Genomic DNA, 24945 nt, shown 5'->3' on the forward strand with positions numbered 1-24945 from the left:
ACTTGTATCCCTACTAATGTTATTTAACCTTTAAGGCGCCTTTCACACGGGCGGCTGTTTTGCCGCAGATAAAAGCGTGAATATTTTATGTGAACATCAAGACTCCAGGCACAGCGATCAGCTGCATTTGCACACCGCGATTACATGCGTTTTCGTGCAGTTGCGTTTAACGGCGGTTAGGAAAGTATAGTCACTCCCACAGCTTTTGTCCCTTGATCTACCCATAAAGCTCTGGTCAGTCATGGACAAGGGCTATTATGGCCTCATGTGAGATCTCTTGCCGCCATCGCCATGCTGCCCTCTCCTTTATTCCTCTAATCAACTTCCTGTGTTATTCCCAGGTAATACCTAGCGATTATGATGTGCTTCCTGTTATTTTTTCCCCACCTTCACACTGCTATCCGCAGCTGACAAAAATCACCACAATTACCTGCAGTTATTTGCGGACAGCTGCGCAAAGCCTGTGAAATCTATTTTTTTCTATCTGCACCAAACCGCATGTAACGAAACTGCAGCTAAATGAAGTGTGTGAATGGGGCCATAGGAAAGCATTGTGTGCTTTCAGCTGCGGTAGAAAATTAGAAAAACCGCAGCTAAAAGCACCATTCTATCCGCCCGTGTGAAAGAGGCCTAATAAAAATCTATTGAATTGAAAAAATGCCCATGCAGAAATGCATCCAGAACTCAGAAATTGTGCAGTGAACCGGTCCCAACAATACTTACCCAATTCCTGATGTACTGCAGGTTGTACCAGCCTCTGGATTCAGCTGGTCCACTCAGTGCTAGTAAAAATTTCTAGGGGTGGCTCCTTACTCTTACAGAGCCCTATGGAGCCTCCCATGAAGCATGTTCCCAGCCAGGGCTGTGTACATTAAAAAAAAAAAAAAAACACAAACCTACACCCTCAAGGCATTATAACCGAACTAAAGTTCCGCTGTCAATCTGAACAGGTAAGCTCTTTATTGCAGAAGAGACATGCAAGGTTTTTCTGTAATAAAAGCTCACTGTCTTCTCCAGCATATAAACTGAGCTGCACATACGCAGATCAATTTACATTGCCGATGTTCTGCCTGCGAGTGTCCCCCCTCCCCCCGGCGGATTATGCCCCCCTGTACTGCGCAGGCGCGGTGCTTGCCTCCGAAAATAGCCGAACATGTAGAGCTGAGAGTCCGCTCTAGACAGCGCCTGCGTGGACCTCGCTTCGCTCGGATGGCCTCCTGGCCCTTTGTTTTAACATCCTCCATGGCCACAGGGATGGTAAGAAATGAGCCTGGATGGCAGAAGTGTAGCACAATTTGGTGTGCGCAGGCGCCGTCTAGAGCCGACTCTCAGCTCTACATGTTCAGCTATCTTCGGAGGCAAGCGATGTGCCTGCGCAGTACAGGGGTGCATAATCCGCCGGAGGACCTTTTTCGGCAGGACACCAGCATGGTGTCTGTTTTGACCTGGGATCAAGCAAGCCACCCCCCAGCCCTAGCCTCCTCTCTCCTCAGAGACAGAACCAGTGAGTACTTAAAGGGTCACTAAAGGAATTTTTTTTTTTAGCTGAAATGATTGTTTACAGGGCATAGAGACATAATAGTTAACTGATTCCTTTTAAAAATGATTAAAAAATAGATAAAAAACAATCATATAATGTGCCTGCAGTGTAGTTTCGTTTTTGCTGTTGTTTGCTGGTTCTCTGATGTACAGAGAGCCACTAGAGGGCAGTCAGCCAAGAGAGAGCAGTGATACTTTGTCTAAAACTCCTCAGCACCAATCCAGTTTCGTTTTACACACAATAATCACATTAGTGACCACCGTGAGAAATCTCCCAGTACTGTGGTTATCAGGAAACAGGCAACCAGGAAGTGTCCAGAACAGAGAGGATTTACAGCAACATTAAAAGCAAAAACGAACAATGAGGACATGAAACCAGGACTGCATTAAGGTAAAGGAAGCTATTTAGCTAAAAAAAAAATTCCTTTAGTGACCCTTTAAGCCCTTTTCACAACGGGCATGTGCGATTTGACAGACTCCGTTTGCTCAGCAGGGATCGATCCAGTGATCTCCGCTGAGCAGGCGGATGAGCTCACTGTGCAGAGACAGACCTGTCAGAGCCCCGCTCTCCTCTATGGGAGATTGGATGACAACTGATCCGCCTGTCCGTTTTCATCCGATCTGATAGACGGATGGAAATAAGGGTTTCCTGATCAGACAGCATCCGTGACAGGGGACTTAAAACATTACTTGGGCACATAAATGAATAAAATAATGTAGTGTTTGCCTGGCTAATGTAAATGAATCAGTTTTTTTTTTTTTTTTATATATAAAAACACACAAACACACACACACACACACACACACACACACACACACGTGAAAGCTGGAAATCACTGTAGTCATTTCTGCTACTAACTACGGTCTTCTATGTCCCATGCTGAGCAGCTGGCCTGCTGTATAAGAGCACATAAGGGGGAGGGGTTTGCACACTGGGCACCAGGGTTTTTTTTTTTTTTTTTTTTTTTTTTTAACACCCATGCAGTGAAGCATCAGTGTTACACCAGTACAGGGGCGTACAGCCATTCACGTCCATGTCAAGCTGTAAACCCACATGGAATTAACAAGGGGTACTAGTTCCAAGTATTGAGGGTAGATTTCAGCAGCTATACACACACACACACACACACACACACACACAAGGTATAGGTTTAAAACTAATATAGATGCTCATATTTATAGCAATGTAATTTACAGGCATTCCCCACTGGGGTTTATTTACCAAAGCTGGAAAGCACAAAATCAGGCTCACTTCTGCATATGAACCAATGAGCTTCTAACCCCAGCTTGTTCAATTAAGCCTGGTAATAAAACCCGGAAGCTCATTGGTTTCTATGCAGAAGTGAGCCCGATTTTGCGCTTTCCAGCTTTAGTAAATAAACCCCATTGTATACTTAAAAGTGGGGTATGCCTGTAAAATGCTATTTCTGAATCCAGAGTTCTTCCTTGACTAAATCAAATAAATATGCAACGAAAGCGCGCCAACACACACACGCTAGTCTATCACAACAAGATTGTTTAAGAGCCTTTAGATTACCCAGAGTGAATTCACTTGTGACACATCCATATACAAAGCCTGTGTCTCTGTACCAAGATATTTACAATTCAGGAGCAATGCATATGTACTATAAAAAAAGAAGCGCTAATGTACAGTACATGATAGAAACATATCAGAAAATAAAATTTCTAAAAGGAGAAGTGTCTGACATTCCCAAGATGTAAATAGAAAAAAAAAAAAACACTGCCTTCCATATCAACACTGAGCAATGCTGCTTAGCTTATGACACAAAGATAAAAGGATGGTGTGAACACAAATCACTTGGGAGGCTTACAAAGAACTTTTCAGTGGAAAAAAAGAAATGTTCCTGGACTGCCGCACTCTGAATTATTGAAACAAAATGAAGGATAAAATCCAAAGCTGCACAACATCCAAAAATTCATGCAACACTGCAATCAATGGTAGAAGGTGGACAAAAAAGCTAACATGTTTCACATCATGGATAGATGCTTAGTCATTTTTTTCCACGGATCAGCGCACAGTCTGCACCTGTCCGTGCTACAGGGCGGCAGCACAGCATAGGTCGCAGGGCTTGGAGTGGTACTCTTTTCCATTAAATAACTTTTCAGGATACAAAATATGGGAGCTGGCAGGCTCCATAATGTATGTCACTTAGGCTGGGTTCACACTTACACAAATTGGATGTGGGGGGCAGCATCCAATTCGCATTACAGGAGAGTGAACAGCTCTCAATGGAGCCCTTTAAACACACCTCTGGAATGGGCACTGCCCACACTGGGGGAAAAGGGGGCCTGTGCGTTTTTGGCTTTTCAGGTCCGATTCACCCCTGAAAACGGAACACGGGGACGCCCTGGACCCCCTGCTGTGAGCCACAGCTAGTGTGAACCCAGCCTTCCTTCACTACTTTTTTTTTTTTTTTTTAAGAAACCCCAATGCCTCGTACACACAATCGGAACTTTCTGATGAAAAAAGTCAGACGATATTCCGGACCGTGTATACCCCATCAGACTTTTTATTTTTATAAAATTTCTATCAGAAATTCCGTTCGTCTGTATGGAACTCAGACAGAGAAAAAACACGCATGCTCGGTGAAATTATTTTTTCTAGGCTCATCTTAGTGTTGCACATCACTGCATTTTGGACGGTTGAAATTTTGTGTGTCCGTGTGTATGCAAGAATTCCGTCAGAAAAACCCATCAGAGTTTATGCCGACGGAAAAAACAATTGTGTGTGCGGGGCATAAGGCTGGGTTCACACTGATGTTGCTACAGCTCACAGCAGGAATCCGGTGCGTGTCCCTGCATATCAATTCAGGTACAAATCAGAAATTTTGCCTGAATTTGCACCTGAAAAAAATTGAGCCAAAGACGCACAGTGCCCTTTTCCAATGCAGATAGCGGCCGCCCCGGAGGTGTGTGAACTGGCTTCATTGAGAGCCAGTCACAGTCTCCTGTCATGCAAATTGGATGCAGGGAAACCCTCATCTAATTCACATAAGTGTGATCTCAGCCCGAAAAGGCACTCAAAACATGAAACTATTTACAGTAAGCCCATCAAATCTGTCTTCAGCTAATGTGTTAAAACACCCCCCCCCCCTTTTTTTTTTTTAGGCCCAATTCACACGGGTGTCGAGACTCTTAGACCATGAATGAGTCCCATGTGTTTATGCCACAAGGTGCTGCATTGCTTGTCCCAATTTGACAGCCTGCAAGCACCTCCTGGTGGCTCAAGTCACTTCCCGCTGTTGGTACACCTATATGAGGCCTCAACGGACTGGGTTTTTTCCCCTGTAGGGCCACATTTATGCGTACCTCTCTGTGCTGGGAAAACGCTGGCTCTCACTCAGAGCCCTGGGATTCCCAGTTCTGGTTCCCCCAAACAGATGTGATGGCCTTTGATTGGCTATCACAGTGATCAGCCACTGTGAGCCTGCCCCTGCAATTACTTCCTCTGGAAGATATGCATGTCCCTCCAAGAAGAAGATACAGCATATATACTGGGAGTGGAGGTTAGGAGATAGATCAAGGTTATATCCAGGCAATTGCCAGGGTCAAAGATCAGGGTCTGGGTCAAGGTATGCATGTTGTAAATTGGTATAAAATGTCTGTTAGTGCCAAAAAAAAAAAATAAAAAAAAAAATATATACTATGGGTACAAATAAAACACAAAAAGAACCCCAACTACTAATTAACCACTTAAGGACCGAGCCTGTTTTTCCAGACTCAGTGTCTACAAGTTTACACACACAGCTCCCGGTCCTCGCTCTGCAACAAGCGATCGCGGGTGCCCGACAGTGATCGCACCCGCCGGGCATTCGTGTCGGGATCAGGGACGAGCGGGGGGCGCTCCCCTAGTGGCCGCTTCAGGGAGCAACGTATAGCTACTGGCTCTCGCGCAGGGGAGCCGACCTGCCACCGTATAACTGCGGAGGCTGGTCGGCAAGTAGTTAAACCACACATGTGAGGTATTGCCAAGATTGGTAGAGCGAGAGCAATAATTCTAACCCTAGACCTCCTCTGTAACTCAAAACATGCAATCTGTAGAATCTTTTTTTAAACGTCGCCTATGAAGATTTTAAAGGGTAAAAGTTTGTTGCCATTCCACGAGCGGATGCAATTTTGAAGCGCGACATGTTGGGTATCAATTTACTTGGCGTAACATTATCTTTCACAATATATAATAAAAAAAAAAAAAAAAAAAAAAAAAATCAACGGACGTGTGAACATATGCCTGTGGGCGGATGCCCTCCAGTCCCTGATCGGCTCCGTGCTTGCGCGGAGCGCTACATGCGAGACTCCCCCCCCCCCCCTCCCTACGGAGGGGCGGGCGACTAGAAGAATTAATCCCTACTCCCTTCTCTCTTTCCCTATCTTCGACCGCTCTCCTTTTCTCCCTCTCCTTCTTCCGAGCTACACCTCTGCTCTGTTCCTCTACCCTTGAACTTTTTTCACGACCCCCACCTGGGGGCCCTCCTGTATAAAAAGAAAAGTTGGGGCCGGTTGCGCGGTCCGAGCATGTTGCTATGATGTTTTACCGCAGGCTGGGGAGCTCCTCCTCCCCTTCCCTGGGGGCCGCCACGGGCTGTTGGCGCGGGGCGGCCTTCGGGCCTTCCCCCGGGGACGCGGGCCCTTACCGGCGCTGGCGGCCCGCGGGGGGGGCTTCCGAGGGGGAAGGTAGCAATGTTTCTAATGCAATGTGTTCTGTTGAAGTGTGACTCGATGCACTGCGTGCACTGTGTGTACTGATGTATTTTCTTTTGCTTGTCGGCCCGCGCGGCCTTATCCCTGTTTTACAAATAAAAAAATTTAAAAAAAAAAAATAAAAAAAAATAAAAAATAAATAAATAAAAAAAAATGGGGCTAACTTTACTGTTGTCTTATTTTAAAAAAAAAAGTATTTTTCGCCCAAAAAAAGTGTGCTTGTAAGACCCCTGCGCAAATACGGTGTGACAGAACGTATTGCAATGGCCGCCATTTTATTCTCTAGGGTGTTCGAATAAAATATATATATATATATATATATATATATATATATATATATATATATATATATATATATATATATATATATATATATATATATATATATATATATATATATATATATATATATATATATATATACACGGTATATAATGTTTGGGGGTTCCAAATAGAGGGAAGAAGATGGCCGTAAAAAACACTGGGGAAGCTCCATTAGAATTTCTGGTTTGTCGGTCATGCCAACGGCCACCACAAAATGGCGCCAGATCACAGAAGGAAGCTTAGGCCTGCAGAAGGCCGCAAAGCCGCGGCCTCAATTACCGGCCGCCGCGATCGCATGGCCGGGGAGATGGGGGGCGCACAGAGACGCCGGCAATTCAGGCCGCGGCTTTGCAGCCTTCTGCAGGCCTAAGCTTCCTTCCCCGGGCGCCAGGTCGCTAATCCCAATCGCAATTGCGACCGGGTGCCCGGATTTGGTCAAACCCTGTGTTACGCTGATTAAATTGATACCCAACATGCCACGCTTCAAAATTGCGCCCACTTGTGGAATTAGAGTCAAAATGTTACCCTTTAAAAATCTCCATAGGCGACGTTTAAAAAGAAAATGCGACAGGTTGCTTGTTTCGAGTTACAGAGGAGGCTTAGAATTATTGCTCTCGCTCCAATGATCGTGGCGATACCTCACATGTGTGGTTTGAACACAGTTTTCATATGCGTTCGCTTCTGTGCTTGAGCTAATCGGGACGGGGCGCTTTAAAAAATCATTTTTTTATTTAAATTTTATTGATTTTAAACTTTTTTTTTTAAAATTTGGGTCACCTTTATTTTTATTACAAGGAATCTAAACCTCCCCTAGTCCTCTAAAATATGAGATCTGGGATCAAAGACCTCAGATCTAATTTTTGAACTTAAGCCCAGGTTCACACTGGGCTGCGGGAGTGAAGCCGTGCGAGTTCATCTGAACTTGCACGATTTCACTCCCGCTTGTCAGTCCCGATTTCGGACGCGATTTCAGAGACATCTGTGCAGGTTTGTGCACAGATGTCAATGTAAATCGCGGCCCGAAATCGCAAAAAGTAGTACAGGAAAGGAAATTGGTGCAGTGCCGCAGATGCGGCGTCGCACCGATTAGGACAGTGCCATTGCCGACAAATGCCGCCGATTTGAGATGCGATTTGACATCTCAAATCGTACCAGTGTGAACCAGGTCTAAAGGCAATAAATAAAAAAAATAAATAAATACAAAAAAGGAGGTATGGGCGGAAGTGACGTTTTGATGTTGCTTCCACTATTGTATGGAGATGGTGGAGGCCATCTTGCCCTCACTCGTATCCATACCCAGCAATGTGAAGGACCCGATCGCCTCCGCCGCTACCGCTGGCTCCGATAAGCGGCGGAGGGCGCCTCTCCTGCCATCAATAAAGGGGATCTTGCGGCGTATCCGCTGCAGAGACCACCATTATAGGAAACACGACCGCCCACTGAAAAGATGGCTACCTCGGTTGTGGCAGCTGCTGCTGCCGTTACCGTGATATCCATCTTTAAAGTGTCAACGTATATATACAGTGGGCGGTCATGAAGTGGTTAAAAGGACTTTGACGGTGCTATTGAAATAAAATATCAAGAATTTTATTGTACAAAAAAGGTTAAAATCATCTCAATGAACAATAATCTCATGTCTCTTGAATGCTGGTAGAGTAGTAAATAGGGTGGCTGAACAGTGAAAGGAAGAGAGCCTTGTGTCACTGCCTCCAACTTGCAGTGAGGATAGCCCTAAATTTCCTGAAGCCGCAAAGTACCCTTCAAACGCACCTGCGTTGAAGTGAAGTTACCACAAGCCAATCACCACCCAGCTGCAGTAGGGTGATAAACGTACAACATTATCACAAGGAAATTTTTCCTACAATTCTGTTACATATTTACACGTTTTTCTAGGTCATTGAGATGATTTTAATGTTTCAATAGTACAGTGAAAGTCCTTTAATTCATTGTTGGGGTTCTTTTTGTGTACGATATAATTATGATGTGGTCAGATACGATGTCCATTTAGCAGAGGGATCTTCTTAGTGGCCCCTCCTACCTAATCTTTGGTTTCAGTAACAAAATAACACACATATTTGTATCGCTGCGATCGTCAGGCAGAGAAATACATTTTGGTGGTAAATTTCGGTAATAGCAGAAAATATATACAGTCAAATTAATTTTGCCCATTTTGTGCCAAGTTTCAAACAAACAAACAACAACCCCGCACAACACAGGAGAGTTACTATTTACCACCAAAAGAAAAAACGCCGAGCACACACTACTAGGTTTTTTTTAGGGCTGTTACTGATTAAAATTTTCGTGTTCGATTAATCGTTTTGTTTTTTGTTTAAAAAAAAAATAAAAAAAAAAAAAAAAAAAAAAAAAATCGATCAATCGACTAATTTCAATTAATTATAACACATAAATTTTTCGGATCACCACCATATATAATCCCCACTGTAATCTCCACAGACATCTCCCCCGACTGTAATATGGTCCACATCTCCCCCCACTGTATAGGAAGATTAGTGCTTGATTAGTCTTACCAGAGAAGCCAGCCGGACTCGTGCAGTTGAGGCCGGGTGATGACATCAGCACGCCGCTCTAGGCTCACCTAGGCCGCCGCCGGGTGGACCAAGATGACCGCCGCTCCGGGAGCTAGGCCAAAGCCGCGGCCTTTCCTATGGCCGAGGCAGCAGCAGAGCTCCGCGGATCACGTGGTGTGCTGATCCGCATATGGTGACTCGTTCGGATCATGGATCATTTACGATCCGTTGAAACCACTAGTACCAATCAAAAGAATTTTGATACACGTCAAAGTTGCAAAATAGTGTTCAGGCATTCGTTTTACCCACACGCACTAAAGGGGTTAAACATACAGCCCATTCACAGATTACTGATCTCATATGAATTAGGGCTTGGGGAAGGAAGTTTAAAACCCATGAATAGAGGGTGACCCTTATAAGCACCCCGTGTATGTTTGTTCCAACACATAACTGAAAAATAAAAAAAATAAAAAATTGTATACACACACACACACACACACACACACAATAAATGTATAAGGCGTTTAGAATATAATTATACTTGTACTCCGAATGTTGGAAACAGCCATCCTTGACCTGCTGAACATGTGGGGAGACAAACATACACCCTACAATTTCACCTGAAAGGAAGGTGCAGCAAGTCAGAGTGGATCCATACGACTCAGAGCAAGATACTTCAGAGGCTGGACAATATTTCCCAGGCCACTTTCTAAATTAGGTCCATAAACCCAGCAGGCAAGACTCAGAACCAATAAGGGGAAAGACCTGCGACTCACCTTAAGAGTCCAACAAAACAAACATGCTAAAGAGAAAAACTTGGGTCTGGTTTTCTGTTATTGGGGTGTTTGGCATCACTATACAAAAATCAAGAACTCCAGAAGGCTCTTGGAAACAAGGCTGTGGATTCTTCCGAGTCAGGTAATGCATATCATTTAACTATCATTTAAAATCACTCAAACGTAAAGAAATAACACAGTAGTGGTGGAGATGTTAAACAACTGCCAACTGGCCCAGAACTGGCCAGCCCATCAATGTAGCCCAAGAGCTGGCATCTTGATGCTAAAATTAGTCTTCAAAAACATTCAAATTTCATTGCAGGATCAGTAACATTTGCAACAGCTGGTGTCAATGTGCGCACGCACATCTTATAGGATACAAAAGTCTCTGCCGTTTCAAAGATTAGCGGGAAAACATCAGTTTGCTATTGAACACAAAAAGGCAACGAACAGGCCTTCTGGAACAATGTGCTGAAAATTGATCAAAAATAGAATTATTTGGCCAGTAACAGTTGACATGTTTGGTGCCAACCAAAACGGCATATGAAAAGAATAATTCTCAAACCAACTGTAAAGCATGGCGATAGAAATATTATGGATTGGGGCTGCTATGCGGCTCTTGGGCCTGGGCCGTTTGTTTTCATAAAGTCAGCTATGAATTGTGTATCATATCAAATTGTACTTGGAGACTGTGAGCCCACAAATTGAACCACAACTAGATCTTTCAACATCCAGCCATGTCTGAATTTCAGAGTCATTTTAGCAATAAAGGGAACGTATATAAATATATTATGTTGACATCTGTGATGCTGTTCGGATGTAACATTTTGAAAGAGAAGCTGGATGCCAGTAGTAGGAAGGTGGCGGAGGCCATGTTGGTACACCCGCACTAAACTTTTAGGCTTTCAAAATGAAACATACAAACAGCATCACAGATGTGAATATACGCTCGCTTTATTGCTAAAATTACTGTAAAAATTCAAGACGTAGCTGGGTGTAATAAGACGTCTGCTGCCTTCTGACTGCAGGTGTTCTATCAGATGAGCAAACCTGGTAGCGGCGGAACGCATGCACACCTGACGGAACGTCACTTTGTTACCTAATCAGCAATTCTGACGGAACAGGGGTAATAACAGCTTCTGGAGGCCAAATGTGTTCTTTTCCCTCAGTATAGCATTACATCTATTGCCAATTATGTTGATTAACCACTTGCCACCCGCCTTATGCAAAAAGACGCTGGCAAAGTGGTTTCAATATCCTGAGTGGACGTCATATGACGCATCACGGCGATCGTTGTTGCAGGGTGTCAGTCTGACACCCCGCAACACCGATCTAAGTAAAGAGTCTCCGACGGAGACTCTTTACCACCTGATCAGCCGTGTCCAATCACGATGTAAACAGGAAAAGCCGGTAATCGGCTTTTCCTCACTCGCATCTGTCAGACACGAGTAGAGGAGAGCCGATCAGCTGCTCCTCGGACGGGGGGGGTTTGTGCTTATCGATTATCAGCACAGCACCCCCGAGGATGCCCACACTGGACCACCAGGGATGCCCACCACATGTATGCCACCCTAGACCACCGGGGATGACAATCACAAATGGATGCCAATCAGTGCCCACAATGGGCATCACTGATTGGCAGGCATTATTGTTTGGCACTGATTGGCATCCATTAGTACAGCACATACTATTAGTATGTTTGTGCCACCTATAAGTGCCCATCCATGCCGCCCATCAGTGCAACCCACAACATTTCAACTGGTTAGTTGTTTAAAGAGCAACAGAATCAAAGTAATGGTATTGGGAGCAATAATCCCAGTAGGAAACCTCCAAATTTTTAATTCTCCTTTCAGACTTGCTTGCATATCGTATATAAAGAACCATTATAAAACTTGATTAATGAGTCCATATCCTGCAGATAGTTGTTGGAAACAGTTTATGCAGCAGTGCAACAGACAGCACAGAGGTGGATCCCTGCAAAACACGTAATGAAGCGCCTTTAGTCGGGCAGATTTTAGAGCAGTTTCTGTTCTAAAATAAAAAACCTTGATGTGCACCTTTATTTCAACTGGCAAGTCAATGAGAATCTGAAGAGCACTGTGCTGCAAAATGGATCACACCAACCAGGCCAGCTGCATAAGCTCCGCTTTATATTCTGTCATAAAAGAAACACAAAGGCTGCCACTGCCAACAATGCAAATTGCCTGGCTATCCCACTGATGCGTTTACTATGATAGATCTAAACCACTGACCAGGAACAAATTGAGATGAGCCATGACAAATCCTGATCTTTCAACCTTCTATTGCTTTGTGCATGTTCCATATCTCTCACTGAAGAAGTAACTTTCCATAGGCATGACTTGGCCAGGTAACCAGCATTTTCAATTGGTGGTCAGTAAAAGCAGCCCTACCATTTCTTCCAGAACAGGTATACTTTACATGAAAACAACAAAAGATTGTGCCGTATACAAGTGGAGAGTGGCTTTCACGTAATCGTAAAGCAAGCAAAGAGGTTCCCACTTACTGCAAGTCATGGGTGCTCAACCTGTGGCCCTCCGCTGTTGTGGAATTACAAGTCCCATCATGCTTCTGCCTTTGGAAGTCATGTTTGTAACCGTCAGCCCTGCAATGCTTCATGGGACTTGTAGTTCTTGCAACAGCTGGAGAGCCACAGGATAAGCACCCATGCTGCAAGTAAAGAGCACCTTTTCATGCAGAAAAAGTATCTACTTCAGTATAACGCAACAAAGAGAAACGTTACATTTGAAGAAAATAGCGCACATGCCATTCAGCATTATATATTATTCAGCCAGAAGACCTTTTCAGTGGTTGCATCTCATTGCCTTCATATCAGCCTTGTCTACATGTAATGCAAGAGCCTACAATACAGCCTTTTTCAACCTTATTAACATGGGGAACCTTTACAAATAATTGCTATATCTACAGCTCACTAGCCACTAGTGGGAACAGCAAGTGGAAATCTAAGAATAAAAAGCATAAGGAACGTGGCATATGCCCTCTTCCACACAGGTGGACTCAGTCGCTATGGAGTCCGCCAGCTCAGCAGGAGATCTCTCCGCTGAGCCGGCGGATGACAAGTCCCTCTCTGCTGACTGAGCGGGGAGGGGCTGGTACTGCACCGCTGTCTCCTATGGGGAGATCTGATGAAAACGGACAGAATGTCTGTTTTCATCAGATTTCACCTGATCCGCCAAAATCAGACAGATGGCGATAGGTCCCCATCCGTCCATGGCGGATCGGGTTGGGTGTCAGCGGACATGTCGCCGCTGAAATCCGACGCTCCATAGGGCTGCATTTAGCGGCCGTTTAGTTACGCCGTAAAAACTGACAAACGGACCTGAACAGTCCGATCGTGTGAAAGGGGCCTACTTTTTGACACCCAAGTAGCCCATAGATGACTTGATTGTCTTTCCTTCCACCACAGGTGCAGGAAGCCTTCTCAGCTGGCAGTACACAATGATTACCGCTACTGGCTGTAGCTGCTGGCAGTAAATCGATAAAAAAAAAAAAAAAAAAAAAACGGGAAATCTGTCCCCACTGAACCAGCAAAATTTCAATCCAAGTATGGCCAGCCCCGTACCTGGTACACATGACAAGTAATTCTCCCCCCCCCCCCCCTCCTTCAACTCAGAGATGCTTGCACATGATTGGATGATAAAATCAGTAGAGCTTCTCCTCAAATCTACAGCAACTGCACTTTCAAGCGCACTTGCCGTGCAGAGTGAATTTGCCTTTAGTAAATCAACCCCCCAGTGTCCATGGGGCCTATAGAACAGGGATAGGCAATTAGCGGACCTCCAGCTGATGCAAAACTACAAGTCCCATCATGCCTCTGTATCTGGGTGTCATGCTTGTGGCTGTCAGAGTCTTGCTATGCCTCATGGAGGCTGCAGTTCTGCAACAGCTGGAGGTCCGCTAATTGCATATCCCCGATTTAGAAGTTTTGAGTCACATTTTTTCTTGTCAGATGCAGTCACTGTTCGGCAATGCTGTATCCTGGCCTAGGCCAACAAGGCACATGCCTAGGGCAGCACAGAAAAGAGTCCCCGCCAGCTTGCGCTACACTGTTAGTGTAGCGCCAGTCTTATGGGGTGGACTGGGCTAAGAGGCAAATTAGTCCAGCGCCCCCATAAAGCAGCCGCACCGCTTCCGATATGCGGGTAGCCAGCATTCCACAACTGTGGGGGGTGTCGTTTCTAATTTTGATTGTCTTATCCTGGACCACAAACCTTCCTCACTGTGTTATATGTATTCTGCTGCACCATTGGCATGGTTATATCTTCTTCGTCCTCTCCATAAAATTATCAGAAATTTGTGCTTAAAGTAGAACTATAGGCAACACTTTTTTTTCCTCCCATTTTAGATAGAGTAAGGAGGGGTTATAGCCCGACAATTTATTTTTTACCATCCCTGTCCTTTGCCTTCACTTCCTGCCCCCATAGCTAAACAGGAAGTGAGAGGAAATCTATGCAAATTAAAAAGAATCCATTGCCACCCTGAACTAGTGTCCCCACTCGAACATTTTAGGGTGGGTCTTAAACAGAAAGGGATGTAAACTTAAGAGGAAGGGGTGGGTCATAATTAAATTAGGGGGTGCACAAGTTTAATCAGGCCTAGGGCAGCACAAAACCACTACTACTGTTCAGGTATTCAAACAGCCACAGGTGCTGCAGGTATTTGAACACAACAGCTGGCAGGGGTGATTCTTGTGGATAGGGGAATTGTGCAATTTCTCCCATTCAGCTTGTGGGGCCTGATGAAGAGAATTTAAAACTTGTATGGCTGGCCTAACCATTTGTGTTCAAAAGCCTTTTATGGGTAGCATTAAAGCTGAACTCCAGCTTTTAATATACTTTACATAGTTTGTTTGGACGAGCTTGGCCCAAATGAACCATGTTCTCACCATCTTGTGAGGCAGCTGGATGTGCGGTATAAAAACTGTATGTAGCTGAATGTTCCAGGTTGGAGCAGAGACTTCCTGTCTCATACCCAAAACACAGTCTATATGATCGGCGCTCAGCCATTCAGAGAAAGCGGTGTATTCTAGGCATCAACCAATATCATTTTTTCGGTGCCGATATTCTGTACATAAAAAATAAATAAAAAAATAATTACTACACTTCAGTGTTATTGCTGTCACAAGGAATGTAAACATCCCTTGTGACAGTAATAGGCAGTGACAGGTACTCTTTACGAAGGGATCAGTTACTAGATTCGAGGACGAAGCATTGGCTTTGTTTGGGTCTTTGGTCAGCCGGCTGGTTGCTGGGGCCTCCCGATGGGACGGGAAAGATCGGGCGAGCGGCGGAAGGAGTGGGGGGTCCGATGTCCCCTCTTGCTGCTTGTAATAACAGCCGAGCGGCTGCCGACCATCCTCTAAAGAATGGTACTGGGGTGATGCCTGCATCACCACGGTAAAAACCCCTTGAAGCAATAATCAGTCTAGTTAGTGATTAATGAAGATTTTTCAGAAAATGCAGATATCGGCCTGCAATAATCGGTCGATTCCTAGTGTATTATAGCAATGAATACAAAGCTTCCCCCGATTGGCTGAGTCAGAGGTTGAGATATCATCAGTCCACCTCACTGACTCTGCCAATCAGGGGAAGCTTTGTATTCATTGCTAGAATATATTGCTTTCTCTGAATGGCTGAACACCGCTGTTATAGACGCGACAGTATTCCGGGTATGAGACAGGAAGTATGAGACAGGAAGGCTCAAACCCGGAACAATGCGTTCTGCTGTATGTAGCCTCAGCTACATACAGCGGCCTCACGTGAGGGACATCGTTCATTTGGGTCAAAAAAACCTACGTAAAAAGTGTATGAAAAGCTTTAAGTCACAGAGACAGACTTGCACAATGGGAGAAATATTGCTGAGAATAATTCAATATGAAAAAAATAAATAAAAAATAAAAATAAAAAAAAAAGGGCCAAAAGGCAATTTTCCTCTGCAGCCACGCTGACTTCAACACTGTTATAACTTCCGCCCTTACTCCCTTTCCATGTCCCTAATCTCACACGCTCGCTGCCAGGTTAAAGCGGTGTTCCGCCCAAAAAAAATTCAAAGCCAGCAGCTACACATACTGCAGCTGCTGCCTTTTAACAATAGGACACTTACCTGTCCTGGAGTCCAGCGATGTCGGCACCGCAGCTGATGTTTCGATCATCTGTTGGGTGCTGCCGCCTCCATTGCGGCTAAGGCTTCATGCCGGGAACCCTACAGCGCATACGCGAGACCCGCTCCTTTCTCCTACTGGCCCGGGGACAGGGAGAGGAGGGAGCCCCATGGTGATGGCACGGGTAGCAGCCCAGACACGCCCCTCTGCCCTGAAAAGGTGCCAATTGTTGCACCAGAGGGGGAGAGACAAATGAACGGTAGTTCCACTTTTGGGTGAAAGGCTCTGCTTATGAATGGCAAACAATCTTGCGGGATCTCAGAGCCGACGCCGTGCAAATGATGCAGCCCAGGCATGTTAACACCAATTTTCCCGCAAGAAGAAGAGCCTGCCTTGGGAAAAAACAAAACGTGATTAACTGCGAATGCGCCGATTACGTCATTGATAAGAAAAGGACAGATTGCACAGAAAGGGATAAGGTAGGAAGCGTTTAACACAGAGCAACTAGTGGTGGAAATAGCAACAGGATGGGTTTACTACCACTTTAAAGAGGTTGTAAACCTCTGATTGCGACTTTGACCTATAGGCAAGCCTAGACTAAGGCTTACCTATAAGTAGTGGAAATATCTCCTAAACGTGCGCCATTTAGGAGATATTTGCTGTACATTTCGTGCTGTTACTTCACTCGCAAGAGCCGTGACTGATGGCCCCAACCCGCATACGCGGTATTGACGTCACACAGCTTTGGCCTATCAAAGAGCCGAAAGGAAGAAGGGCAAAGATGGATGCAGTCACCAGCGGGGACAGCGTGGGCTTCGTTTTCAGGTAAGTGCCACATAATGGGCTAGCATGCGATGCATACTAGCCCATTATGCTTTTACTTTTCATGGGAACAAAAAGGAAGTAAAACCCATTAGGGTTTACTTCCTCTTTAAAGGATACAATCCAATATGACACAATGACAGCAGGATCATTTAGGAATACAATCTAGATGCAGATATAAGATAGTTTGGTCTGCTACAAATCCCACAGCAGAGGAATGAAGAAAAAAGGAAATTCCAAGCTGATGTAGTGGTAGGCAAAAATTCTCCCCTTGTATCCAAATTGGGGAATGCATAGAGAAATACAGCAGATGTCATGTACACAAGAGATGCAATGATGAAATAGAGATCGTCTAAATACACATTTTGTTAAATTACTTTTAAAGTCTATGTATAACCAATCGCCAAAATGTCCTGAGCTTAAAGCAGAGCTCCACTGAAAATGGAAAAGTTCAAAGTTCAGCTTTAAAGTGATTGTAAAGCTTTTTTTTTTATAACAAACATGTCATACTTTCCTCCACTGTGCAGTTTGTTTTGTACAGAGTGCCCCTGATCCTGGACTGGGGTCCCCCGGCTGCGCTGGTAGCTCCTCCCCACATCATATAACCCCCCGAGAAGCGTTCTTTCCGGGAGGGGGGGGGGGGGTTACCTTGCAGACACGCTCCCGAGTCCAGCATTTGCGCCCATAGACAATGCCAGACTCGGCCCAACCACTCTTCCCCCACTCCGCTTGAAGAATTGGTACATTTGAAGAGAGGGGGAGAGCGGGAAACCTGATTTTGACAGGTACCCACTCCAACTGACGCGAGTTTCACAACTCGCATTCGGCGCTCTATAAGTATTTATTCCAATCCAACTGCCTAGGTGACCAAAGTTTACACACAAAGGGCTGGAGGAGGGAAGACCTGGCCCAGCATCATTGGGAGGGTGTGCTGCAAGAACCTGGAAAAGACAGCCAGCTCCCAATAACACTAGAAGAAGAGATGTAGGCCGCAGGACCTGACAAGTGGCAGATTACACCAGATCAGTGCTGGATTTACGGGGCAGAGAAGTATATCCATTGAAGGGGGGGAAAAAAAAAAAAAAACAGAGAAAGTCTGGGAAGTGCTTAACATGTCATTTCAAATATGGCACATTCATTAAAATAACCTGGCTATCATAGCTCAGTCTGGCAATTCCTGCTCCTGCATTTTCCTCCTGTCACACAGGATGGAGGCTACAAGCAGTAATTTTAAACAAACATCACACAGGCATGGGCTGCTGCTGTTACCATCAGGGAACCCACCCTGAAGAATGCCATGCAACCATGACTGAAATTTATGGGGTTTGTTTGTTTTTTGAGGGAAAAAAAAAACCCCTTACTTATGTTATATTTACCCGCTCTATACAATGATATTGCACAGAGCAGTCCCTAACCTTCCCTCCTCTGAGTGCCCCCTTAAAAAGGCAGGTGCTAAGAGGGTACTTGTGCATAGATGGTCCAAAGCCGTGCTGTGTGCATCCATAGATAGATGCAGAGTCAGTAAGCCATGCCCTCTTATTTACAGGAATTTAGTTGACAGCAGGGGAAGCCTATGGCTCCCACTGGCCTTCGAATCTCCTGCGATACCTGAAAGTGGAGCAGTGGTGTGGCAGCCAGTACAGCAGTGACAGGTGTGAGGTAAATGTTTAAGGATAGGTAGAATAAGCTAGAGAAGTGCTTTACCCTAAAGTGGTTGTAAACCTCAGACAGGAAAAATGAGGAAAGCGTATCCCTCTAGTGTGTATTTGTCAATCAAGTCCCCAGTAACACCGATCACGACATTGAAATCACGTTAATTCACTTGAAGTAGCACGATTTCAAGGTTGTACTACTTGGAAGATATCTGTGACTTCATGCACAAATATCTATGCAAGTCTGACCTGAACTTGTAAAAAGTAGTGCAAGAACTACTTTCAAAATCTTTGTGACTCCAATGGAGTCACACCGATTTGACCGCTTCCATTGCAGACAATAGGGTACGACTTGTGGTGCGATTTAAAACTATCAAATTGCATGACAAGTCACACCGGTGTGTTGGGGGCTAAGAGCACCAATTGTCACTTTTGTCTGCTACCTCGTTCCTCTGCAATCAGCATGAATCACCTCTGGCAAGTTTTCCTGACACCAAGAGAAAAACAGGTGACATGGGAGAAAGCTCCAGCTGATTGGCAACCTCAGCACTGTTCCTGTGCGGAAGAGTGGTTCCCTTCCCTCCAATCAGCTTTCAGAGCTCTGCAGGGTAACTTAGGGTATCTTCCTCTTTTTTTCTGAAAGCACATAAAAGCTTAGTAAAGTCAGCACTTTGAACAGATTTAGAAAAGACTGCAGATAAACATGTACAACTTATGTAGGAGGGTTGGTTACATCTCTGCATCTCCTGAGACCAGTCACTTCGCTGGGTCTATGGAAATGTTTACAACCACTTTAAAACAGAGAATAAGTTAAAGTGGTTGTAAAGCCTTAAAGCAGAGATCCACCCAAAAGTGGAACTTTGACTATTCTGCTGCTCCCTCCCTCTCCGGTGTCACATTTGGCACCTTTCGAGGGGAGCGGGTACCTGTGTTTGACAGCTACCTTGTCCCCACTTCCGTCAGACCTCACTGCAGCAAGGAACTCCAGCCCCCTCCTCTTTTCCCTGCTGCTGGACCAGTAAGGGAGCGCTTTGCGCAGTAAAGACCTGGCTGTGAATTTTTGGAGGGTCGAGAGGAACACCACTTTAAGGTTTTTAAACTTAATACATTCTATGTATTAAGGGAAAAAAACTTTTGTGCTGCGCAGCTGTCCCCCAGAACACCTCCCCCTTTCCTTACCTGAGCCCATCCAATCTAGCAACATGCACGAGTGCAGCGGCTCCCACTGCTGTTAATTAAATCCAGTGACACGGAAGCAGGGGGGGTGGGACCGAGTCTCAGCAGCGGGCCTCGGAAGCGAGAATGCACGGGTGCCCCCAAGGCATTTCCTGGGGCACTCAATGAAGAGGAGGGACCTGGAGCACCGGCTGGGAAATCACATAAGATGATCGGGGCTGCTCTGTGCAAAATTATTGCACAGAGCAGGTAAGTATAACATGTTTGTTATCTTTATTAAAAAAACAAAGCTTTTTTTAACCACTTTAAAAAGGTAAAAAAACATTTTGAATTTAAAACTACTTGAGTTGTACGTATGCAAAAGGGAGGTGGCTGCAAAGAGTCTGCAGGAGATAAGCAATACAAGAGATGAAAAAAAAAAAAAAAAAAGAAAGAAAAAAGGTATAATGAAAAAAGTAATCCCAATAGTACTACTTTAGGGTGGCCATGGATGACTTTTTTTACTTGCTGGTTGATCAAAAAAAAAAAAAAAAATGGATTCCTCCATCCATACAAATGTGAAGGAATTCTCCGTACTGAGACGTGCATTCTGACAGTGGAACTCCTTCGCAGTCAGAATACAGTGGTGCCAATCAGGAAACATTTTCCAACAAAAGTTAACCTAGCAATCAACTTTTGTCAAACAGGGATGTCCATAGATGGATAGAGATTTGTCTGGTCACTGCTGAACTTTGATCCACCAATGACCAGCTTGGGTTCAGACCAGTCCAACATTCCCATTCAACAAAAGTTGAACTAACGATCAACTTCTGCCAAACAGGAACGGCCATAGATGGATAGAAATTTGGACGGTCTCTGCTGAACCGTTCAAACCTTGATCCATCTATAGGTCCCATCAAATCAACATCAGTTAAGGTATATATTTACATAAACAAAAGCAACCTGATTATACATATGTCCTTAAATCAGCCCAATAGTGGCCAGGCTGTGGTGTGATCAGGCAATAACATAAGAAATCACAGTAGAGCCCTGATACAGCATTGTCCATCCATACAGACCCTGTGATCACCATATAAAGAGGATGCTACCTGGAGAAGCACTGACAGCCCTGCAGGCCATTACCTTCCATCCTGCAGAGCTGTGTGCTTCCAGAGATGGGCAGCACAATGGTTTGTGCCAATAGCAATGCCAGCAGAAGGTGCCTGGACACCGAGGTGGTGACAGCTGAGCCTCCTCCCAGGAAAGGCCGGTGTCTGGTTGTGGCCTGTCACTCCAAGGCCTGCACCGAGCCTGCGCCCTGGCCTAAAGGCTCCCCCCGGCACCGAACACCTCAGGCCAGCGTCTTCCCTACACCTCCCCGCCGCTCTCCTCGCCTCCTCCATCCCCTTCCCCTCTCCATTGCCCGGCTAGAAGCAGACAAAAGCGGTATCGGCGGCCGCCCGGGCCCTCCTCTCCCCCCTCGGCCGCCCAGCCTCCGTTCTCGCCGCCACAGGCCTTCCCCTGCAGAGGAGAGGGTCAGGGCGACCGGGGACGGGGATTCCGGGGGACGGGACACCCCAATAAAAACACTCACCGCATGAATTTTCTTGTCTCGCAGAAGCAAGATGGCTGTGTTTCCAACCCGGAGGATGCTGGGTGGGTGACCTTTCCCCTTTGACCCTCCGCCGTGACCCCCCCGCTTTTCCCTCTCCTCCCTCCCTGACAACGGCAGCTGGTAACCAGGAAGCGGCTAGGGGGGCCTAGAGGCCTGCTTGTCCGGGTACGGCGCTCTCCGGTGTTCCCCTGTGTGTGTGTGAGCGCGCCGGGGGGAAGAGGAGGAGGAGGAAAAGGGGGCAGGAAGCTGCTGCGGCTGTTTTGGCGGCTTCATTCACATTCCCAGGCCGGAGGGAGGAAACTCAGCGATAACATTTCATATTACCGTCCCTTCCTGTGCCCATACACACCTTCTCATTCCGGGACCTTCACTATGGACTGCCACTGCTTCACAAATAACACATCTCCATACCTTGGCAAAACTTACACTAGGTGCCAGGCAGGCTCTGCTTCCATTTCCATCCCCAGCTTCCTGAGTAATCTGCAATGCAGGAAGCAGCATGTGCAAGTCCAAATGGCGTCCCCCATAGGCTACCAACAACTTCCATTACATCTCTTGCAAAACTCGATGCTAAGTGAACCTTCAGCAACTTTCCATAAGGTTTCTCCTCTTCTTGTTCTACTCCTTTCACGCTGAAGCGGTTTTTAGGCATTTTAGCGCTAGAAATAGCCTTTAAATAATGCTTGAAAACAGCCTCCCATTCATTTCAGTGTGTCTTTTCTCACTGGGGCGGTGTGCTTGCGCCTTGCGGGACATTAGGAAAAGTCCTGCAAACAGCATCTTTGGGGCGGTTTGGGAATGCTGCGTTTAGCGCTCCCAAAACGCCCTACCCATTGCAATGAATGGGCAGCGCTTGGGAAGCACTGCAACACGGGCACTTTTAACCCCTCCTTATTTAGCGACCAAAAAGCGCCGCAAAAACAAGCAGCTCTTTAGTGATAACGACCAAGAGCTGCAGTGTAAAAGTAGTCCTTACACAGATGTTTTTTTTTGGGGGGGGGGGGGGGTTAAATTTGTAAAATACCTTTCTGGCACCCGGCCCCATGCTTGCGGCTTTCTCGTCTAGGCAAGAACTACGTCTCCACCTTACCGAAGCCGTCCGAGAGCCTAAAGTCTAGGAATGAGCACAGGTTTGGTTCAGCCCAAACCCAGAAGCACGCTGACTCTCCCACCAAATTGGGCATCCAATCAGCTGCAGCCATATTAGATCAATGATGTCGCAAGCATCCCCACCCCTTTGTTATGTGGGGGCGGGGAATGCCCTGGCCATGGCTGATTGGGTGTGGATTTGATGGGAGTGAAGGTTTGCTTCTGGGTTTGGTCTGAACCTAGAGCTGGCCAAAGACGGATCAAGGTTTAGATGGTTCAGTAGTGACCGACCAAATTTTGATCTATCTATCTATGGCCATCCCTGTTTGTCAGAAGTTGATTGTTAGGTCAACTTTTGCTGAATGGGAATGTTGGAAAACTTTTACTGATTGGCAGTTACTGATCACTGTACTGTATTCACTGTAGAGTTGATCGCTGTAATGGAGGAGTTCTGCTGTCAGAATACAATGGAGGTTATTTACGAAAGGCAAATCCACTTTGCACTACAAGTGCAAAGCGCACTTGGAAGTGCAGTCACTTTAAATCTCAGGGGTAGATCTGAAATGAGGGGAAGCTCTGCTGATTTTATCATCCAATCATGTGCAAGCTAAAATGCTGTTTTTTATTTTCCTTGCATGTCCCCCCCGGATCTACAGCGACTGCAATTTCAAGTGCACTTTGCACTTCTGGTTTGCACTTGTAGTGAAAGGTGGATTTGCCTTTCATAAATAACCCCCAATGTCTCAGTACGTTAGATCACGTTTTGTTGGAAAGCTTTTCCTGATTGGCAGTTGTTGATCACTGTATTCTGATAGTGGAGGAGTTCCTCATACAATGTCTCAGTACAAAGCACAGGTTTGGTTCAGACCAAACCCAGAAGTACACTGACTCTCCCACCAAATTGGGCACCCAATCAGCTGCAGTCATATTCAATTGGTGATGTCGCAAACATCCCCGCCCCTTTGTTATGTGGGGCGGGGAATGCCATGGCTGATTGGGTGTTGATTCGATGGGACCTAGAGCTGCCTATAGATGGATCAAGGTTCAGACGGTTCAGCAGAGTCCGACCAAATTTCAATCCATCTATGGCCATCCTTGTTTGACAGAAGTTGATCGATAGATCAACTTATGTTGAATGGGAATGTTGGAAAATGTTTCCTGATTGGCAGCTGCAGGCGCTGACCACTGTATTCTGACTGCAAAGGAGTTCTGCTGTCAAAATGCAATGTCTCAGTACAGAGGATTTCTCCACCCTAGTATGGATGGAAGAATCCATTTTTTTTTTTTTTGATCAGCCAGTGTGTGAAAAAAACAAGTCCTCTATGGCCACCCAAAAGTAGAACTATTGGGATTACTTTTTTCATTTTGGATAGAGCAAGATAGGATTATAACCCTTGTCAGATTTTTTTTTATATATATATTTTTTTGCCATCTCAGTCCCTTTGGGCAGATTTCCCTTCACTTCCTGTCCCATAGCCAAAACAGGAAGTGAAAGGACAAAACCTTACAAATAACAGAATCCCTTGGGGTCTACAGGTCAACTAATGCCCCAATTGGAAGATTTCCCCTCTAACACTTCTTTGCGGACAACCCAAACTTTAGATTTTACTTTCACTTTCAGCCTAGGTTCACACTGCTGCGAATTCAAAATCGCGGTAAAATGCGCGATTTTGCCGTGATTTCGGCCTCAATTTAATGTAAATCGCGGCCCGAAATCGCAAAAAGTAGTACAGGAACTACTTTTTGAAATCGCAGATGCGGCGTCGCACTGATTAGGACAGTGACATTGCCGACAATTGCCGCCGATTTGAGATGCGATTTGACATGTCAAATCGCATCTCAAATCGTTCCAAATCGTACCCAGTGTGAACCAGGGCTCAATGATAACAGTAAACAACACAGATAGAGAGGGCACATCTCTGTAATGGGGACACAGACACCTATAAAAACATGAAAGGGGGTTCTAATCTCTCTCAACAACTATCCAAAAAATAAAAAATAAAGTTTTGCCTCTAGTTAATCTTTACGTTCATTGCAACTCATGTCACGCATCCCAGGAGGCTTGTGGGCAATTTCCTTCACACTTTGCATGCGCCAGGCAATCTTCACCACATGGCGCATGCACCGAAGTGCATCATCAGGGGGTGCAGCTTCAAGAACCAGGAAGAGATAGCTGGCCCCTGATGATGTAAGAATAGAATATGTTGGTGCAAGACACAGTGTACTGTAGCGGATTACACCAAACAATGCTGGAGTCACTGGGTATGTGAGTGTTTTTTTAATAAAACCCAGAAAGGGGGAAATATTTTTTTTTTACCAGGGAAGGGAAGTTCCTTTTTAAAGGGTTAATTCACTTTTTCAGAAACAAAAAAGGTGAACTAACACTCTCCCCACCCCCCTGTACCCACCTCCATGAGGATGAGGTCAGTGCCCCCACAGCCGGTGTAGTGGTCTGGCGATTTGAAATACAGCTGGTGTAGTGGTTCTGGGGATTTGAAATACAGCCAGTGTAGTGGTTCTGGGGATTTTAAATACATCTGGTGTAGCGGTCTGGCGATTTGAAATACAGCCAGTTAGCGGTCTGGGG

General features: G+C 45.5%; 1 protein-coding gene across 5 annotated transcripts in view; it reads right to left on the reverse strand.

Moving 5' to 3' along the window:
* Window positions 1-22463, reverse strand: part of CNOT2 (CCR4-NOT transcription complex subunit 2) — a 92586-nt gene extending 70123 nt beyond the window's left edge. For 2 of the 5 annotated variants that reach the window (XM_040344008.1, XM_040344007.1), the window contains exon 1: window positions 21696-21785. In XM_040344008.1, coding sequence (XP_040199942.1) covers window positions 21696-21770 — 75 coding nt within the window. In that variant the 5' untranslated portion in view covers window positions 21771-21785. Of the gene's footprint in view, window positions 1-21248; window positions 21475-21618; window positions 21786-22293 lie in introns of those variants that run through there. The other 3 variants (XM_040344009.1, XM_040344012.1, XM_040344011.1) reach the window with 3 other exon arrangements.
* Between the last annotated feature and the right edge of the window lie 2482 nt (window positions 22464-24945).

The sequence above is a fragment of the Rana temporaria genome, chromosome 3 (assembly GCF_905171775.1).
Source record: "Rana temporaria chromosome 3, aRanTem1.1, whole genome shotgun sequence".
NCBI classification, from domain to species: Eukaryota; Metazoa; Chordata; class Amphibia; order Anura; family Ranidae; genus Rana; species Rana temporaria.